Source organism: Ichthyophthirius multifiliis, assembly GCF_000220395.1.
Source record: "Ichthyophthirius multifiliis unplaced genomic scaffold scaff_1120509250506, whole genome shotgun sequence".
Taxonomy (NCBI): domain Eukaryota; phylum Ciliophora; class Oligohymenophorea; order Hymenostomatida; genus Ichthyophthirius; species Ichthyophthirius multifiliis.
Window position 1 is genome coordinate 1 of NW_004086683.1, and position 5,762 is coordinate 5,762.

Here is a 5,762-nt window from a genome sequence, read left to right on the forward strand (position 1 = left end):
TATATATATATATATATATATATATATATATATATATATATATATATATATATATATATATATATATATATACAAAAAATAGATTTTTTTTTATATTTTAAATTAAAATTAAACTAAACCTAAAATCTATATATTCATTATTTTAAATTTTCATTTATTTTTTGTAATTTTATTATAGATAAATTTATAAAATGTTAATTTTTTTTATTATTATATTTAGAGATAAATTTATAAAAATATTCTAAATTTAAAAAAGTATAATTTTTATTTTATTTTATAAATATAAGAAAAAAATAAAACAAAAATAAACATAAAAAAATATGTCTTATAATAATATTAAAAATATTATTGCAATAAAGTTCGATATAAAGGATGTTTCTAAAACAGGAGGACGGTAATATTTTTAAAAGCCATATTTTTTTATATATATATATATAATTTTTAGTTCTAAACTATTATATAGCTGGTAATTCTTAATAAACTAAAACAGAAATTAAATAGATTTAGCTTATTCAATAAAAACTGGAAAATATAGATTATTCTTTAATAAAATACTAATATAAGAACTAAGAAAGTAAATAAAAAAAAAATATATTTTTATATATAAAGTAAAATATATATATAAAAATAGATAAAAGAATTCAAAAGAATACTACTAATAATTTTAAACATAAGATATTTAATTTTTAATAAAATAAACATGTGAATTTGGATTTGAGATATTTATAAATGGCTTATCTTTTTAATAAATATAAGAACAGGAGTAATTATTATGAAATATTTATATATATTCATAGAATTTTTATATTTTTTATTAGGTCAAATAATGAATAAAAAAAAAAAAATATATAAGAAAATGAAAATTAAAAATAACATGAAATTAATTTCGATTAGGCTACATTTTATTCATTTATAAATAATCAATCCAATTAAATAAATAATTTAGGTATTATAGATGATCTAATTGATTTTCCTGAAACAAATTAAATTAATAATAAATATAAAATAGAAGATTTGATAGAATTCGAAGAATAAAATAGTGATACAAATGAAATAACTACCATATAAGATAACATATAAGCATAAAACAATGAATAGAATAATAAACTAATAATAAATAATTAAAAAAAAGACTCAAAAGATAATAATATAAATGTTATAGATGAATTAATTAATATTTCTGATACAAATTAAACAAATAAAAAAATAAAACAGATGATTTAATAGAATTCGATGAATAAAATAATCATACAAATAAAATATTAACTATAAAAGATAACAAATAAGAATAAAACAATAAATAAAATAACGAAATAATATAATAAAATTAAAAAAATGATTCATAAGAAAATAAAGATAAACATAATATAATAAATATATGTGATATCATGGGTTAATAAACAGACGATAAATAAGACATAAATAAAATATAAATAAATTTATAAAAAAATGAATAATCAAATGTATAATAATAAACTGAAAATATAAAACTATAATAAGCATAAAATAATAACGAATAAATAAAAGATTTTAATAATTTTTAAACGTAATATATATAAAATTTTTAAAAATATGATATATAATATATATAAATATATATATAGTAGTATATATAACACATAATTTAACACTAATATGAGCTTATTTTCAATGTTAGATATTTAAGCAGAATAAATAAACGAATAACTTCAAAAATAAGAATTTAAATAAAAAAAAAACGATCCTTTTTCTAATATAAAAACAGAAATATGAAGAAAAAAATAATAATATATATTTATATATTAATATATTTAAAAAAATCTATATATTTATATATATATATTTATATATATAAATATAAAGAAAAAATAAAATAATAATTATATATTTATATATATATATTTTTTTTATTAATAAAAAAAAAATTTTAATAATATTATAAATATATAAATATTAATTTATATAAAAATTATAAATATTTTTATTTAAATTATATATTAATATATTTATATATATTTTTTTATAAATATTAATATTTATTTTTTATTATCAAAATAAATTATATATGTTTTTTCTTTTGTTTTAAATTCTTAAATAAAGTATTATATATTTATCATTTTTTAATTATAAAATATTTTAAATATATATTTTATTTTATAAAAAAAAAAATATATATATATTAATATTTATAAATAATTAAATATATTTATTATTTATATATTTATATATTTATATATTTTTATATTTATATATTTATTATTTTTATTCATTAAAACTAATTTTAAATAAAATTCGCTTCTTGTATAATTTAATTAATATTTAAATGACTTATTTATTATAGACAAACCATAATAACAGCAAAATCATTAGACATAAGTTATTTTCTTTTTATTTTTAAAATAGCTAGTCCAATATAATATATATATTTTATCATATTGTCTTATGAAAAAAGACAATCCCAAAGCTATATGACTTTATCAATTGAAAACTCTTATGTAAAAAGTAACAGAATCCACCTTAAAGCATAGAAATGAGGATCAACATCCATTTTATCGAAATGCGCAGCTAATTGAGAGTCGTTTTTGTGCAAAAAAGATCTAAACTCGAAACACTTACTTCTTATTCCTTATTAATAATCATCAAGTTCTCTTATAAAACGATCTTTAATGAAGCTCATTAGATGTGTAAATATATAGAAAGCCCCACACTCAGTTTAAAAGAGTTCATCTTATATATATAAATGTAAAAAATTTAAATCAAATTCTCTTTCAGCCTACATAACATAATATAAAGGCGCTAAAATTTCATTCATACCCTAAACATACAAAACAGCATTATTCAATTTAGCATAAATGAAAAGAATTCTACTTAATACATCACAATGTCTTTCTTCTAAAGTTTATTACTTTTTTATTTTTTCAAGTCTAATTTATGTCTGGAATGGAATCTAGTATATATTATCATCTCTCATAGTTAGTTTTGTAAAAAACTCGATTTCTTATCGAGTTCTTTCTGTATCTTTTTCTATTTAACTAAAAATCTCATGATCTTGAAAATATTATGTCCATATATTATTTTCTTGGGTATTTAATGGATGATGGTCAGTTATGTTTTTATCTTAATTATTATTGTTTTATTGATTTATATTGTATTTTTTTGAAAAAGTTTGATCGTTTTTTAATTATTTTTATGTATTTTAGTAGTATTATTCTTACTTATTTATAATATTATCATCATTTTATAAAGGTTAATTTGCTTTTTTTTAATAATTCTAGTCTATTATTTATTTTTTTTCAACTTTTTATTATTATTGTTAGTTATAGTCTATATAATTGTTGTAGTCATCGCAACTTTCTTCGGGTTTATTTATTTTTTTCAAAAAATCTTATAAAAATTATATGTAACTTTATTAACTGTTTTATAATGTTTAGACCCATTTTTAACGTTATTTTGGTAAATAATTTAATAATATTTTCCATATTAATGGACGTAAACCTTTTATTGTATTAGGAATACCTTTTTTTGATTTTGATTTTAATTTTTGAATGTTTATTTGTTCTTGGTCGAGAATCTTTAATAACTTTAAAGATTTTTCGTGGTCTTTTTAAGGAATTGGGATTAGGGGGTTATTTAATTGGTTATATAGGTAATCGAGAGAATAAAATGTTTTCATTTATTCCATTTTTTATTTTTTTTTTTAGATAAAATTTATTTATTTTTATTATCAAAATATTTATATTATGTTTAAGAATTTTTTTAAAAATATTTTTTTTTTTTCGATAGAAATTATTATTTATTTATTTAATATTTTTTTTATATTTTTGTTTAAAAATGCAACATATATAAAATATATAATTGAGTGCATTTATTTTATATATATATATAATATAATTTAGGGGCGTATTTTATTATTGATTATAAAAATACTTCCCTTTTATATTATTCCCTATATTAAGTTTTTGTTTAGCTATATAAATTTTGCGGAAAATTAAAAAAATTATTATAAATTAGCTTTTTTTGTATTTTTTTTTTTTTCAAACTTATTTAAGAGAGAAAAAAGAAAAAAGAAAAAAAGAAGAAAGAAAAAAAAAAAAAAAAAACAAAAAAAAATTAGTTAAATTATTCAATTCTCATTTTAAATATCTTTTTTCTAAAATTAAAAAAATAAAAAACAAAAAATTAAAAATAAATAAAAAATAAAAAATACTTATTATTCTACAATTTGTTAAATTTATTTAAATTAATATTAAACAAATAAAGGTTTATACTTATCATCCTAAAAAAAAACATTAATAAGTATATATTTATAAAAATACCTTTTAATTCATAATAGATGAAGATTAAAAAATGTTCAACTAACTTTTCACAACCTTAAATTCTAGCATAACATAATAAACATATCTTTTTAAAATTTAATTATATATTAATTAAATATAAAAGAAATATAAACCTTATCGGAGTTGTATTTTTGCCATTTAGTATCATTAAATTCCTAAAAGAATTATCTAATAAATCTACATTCTTTAAAATTAATAAAAGCATAACCAACATTACATTAATTCTAATATTTATTTTGTTTTTAATTTAACAAAAAAAATATATATTACTGTAAAATCAATAGGTAGATAAAAAAAATCATAAGTATCATTATGATTCTTATTAATTAATTCCAGAAGTGTATCTTATTCGTATTTATTTGGAATATTTTTTATCATTAGTGTAGTTCTTCCATCATATTCAATCTATAAGTTTTTTTTTTTTATAAATTTAAATCGTTTATTTTTTATAAAAAAATTATAAAAATATTTACAATATCTAAGTTAATTTTAAATTCATATGCTAAATCAGAAATAGTATGTCTATGTCTTATAGGTTTTAAAGATTATTTATTAAATAATTATTGTTGAATAATTTATTATTATTAACAAGGTTTTTATAATTGTTTTTATTTATCAGTAGTATAATATAAATTAATATTATTTAATTAAAGCTATTATTGTTTAGTTTTGAATCCTAATTAAAATTATTATGGTTTTTATTATTATTATTAGTAAAATTAGAAATTTCTATTATTAGGAAGAAAATTATTATTATGTTTATAATATAAATTATTATTAAAGAAAGGAGAAGGATTATCAGACAATTATTATTATTATTATTATTATTATTATTATTATTATTATTATTATTATTATTGTTTTTATTATTACAATTATTATTGCTATTATATTAAATTTGGATTATTATTAAAAAGTTATTACTAATTTATTACTAAAAAATTATTATTTTTAGGTGCTGGAGGAAGAACAGGTTTAAAATTTTCAAAAACAAAATTGTTATTATTTTAAGAATCTAAAAAATTTAAGGTTGTATTTTCTTATATTGCATAAAATTACTTTTAATAAAAATTATTAGATTATTATTCGTTTAAATCAAAATTTAATTACTATGGATCAATATTATAATTCTATATTAATTTTTATAATTTAAATAAAATGTTTTTAATAATTATTTATTACTTTTATGCAATTTTAACTTTCTTCTGTTTTTCTAGTAGTTGTAGTTAATTTATTCGAAGATGAATTAGAATATCCAAAATTAGACAAAAGTTCTTCTTTAGGAGATTTTATTTCATAACTTTTTTTGCTATTACTAGAAGGATCTAAATATAATAAAAAAAATAAAAAATATATAATAAATGTAAATATATATAAATAAAAATATATATATATATTTATATAAACCATATCATTTATTTTAATATTATTATTTTATATATTTTT

General features: G+C 14.7%; 2 protein-coding genes across 2 annotated transcripts, besides 18 other annotated features; one reads left to right on the forward strand and one right to left on the reverse strand. All coding sequences in view use genetic code 6, as the record gives it.

Annotated features, from left to right (window-relative positions):
* Positions 1–72: a microsatellite.
* Positions 73–291: 219 nt separating this feature from the next.
* Positions 292–1,752, forward strand: IMG5_078780 (hypothetical protein; the record flags this gene model as incomplete). Its single annotated transcript, XM_004036474.1, has 4 exons — positions 292–394; positions 446–574; positions 632–763; positions 819–1,752. The coding sequence occupies exons 1-4, from the start codon at positions 321–323 to the stop codon at positions 1,750–1,752; spliced, it is 1,269 nt and encodes a 422-aa protein (XP_004036522.1). The 5' UTR covers positions 292–320.
* Positions 950–1,354: a microsatellite.
* Positions 1,550–1,616: a microsatellite.
* A 14-nt stretch (positions 1,753–1,766) lies between the features above and the next one.
* Positions 1,767–1,839: a microsatellite.
* Positions 1,768–1,830: a microsatellite.
* Positions 1,802–1,833: a microsatellite.
* Positions 1,840–1,913: 74 nt separating the features above from the next.
* Positions 1,914–1,974: a microsatellite.
* A 145-nt stretch (positions 1,975–2,119) lies between these two features.
* Positions 2,120–2,205: a microsatellite.
* Positions 2,151–2,241: a microsatellite.
* A 4-nt stretch (positions 2,242–2,245) lies between these two features.
* On the reverse strand, positions 2,246–3,652 carry IMG5_078790 (TBC1 domain protein; the record flags this gene model as incomplete). The annotated part of the gene is made up of 2 exons (XM_004036475.1): positions 2,246–3,096; positions 3,331–3,652. The coding sequence occupies 2 exons, from the start codon at positions 3,650–3,652 to the stop codon at positions 2,246–2,248; spliced, it is 1,173 nt and encodes a 390-aa protein (XP_004036523.1).
* A 373-nt stretch (positions 3,653–4,025) lies between these two features.
* Positions 4,026–4,079: a microsatellite.
* Positions 4,031–4,086: a microsatellite.
* Positions 4,033–4,089: a microsatellite.
* Positions 4,090–4,131: 42 nt separating this feature from the next.
* Positions 4,132–4,184: a microsatellite.
* Positions 4,139–4,185: a microsatellite.
* A 936-nt stretch (positions 4,186–5,121) lies between these two features.
* Positions 5,122–5,199: a microsatellite.
* Positions 5,200–5,410: 211 nt separating this feature from the next.
* Positions 5,411–5,450: a microsatellite.
* A 194-nt stretch (positions 5,451–5,644) lies between these two features.
* Positions 5,645–5,712: a microsatellite.
* Positions 5,658–5,708: a microsatellite.
* Positions 5,713–5,762: the final 50 nt, after the last annotated feature.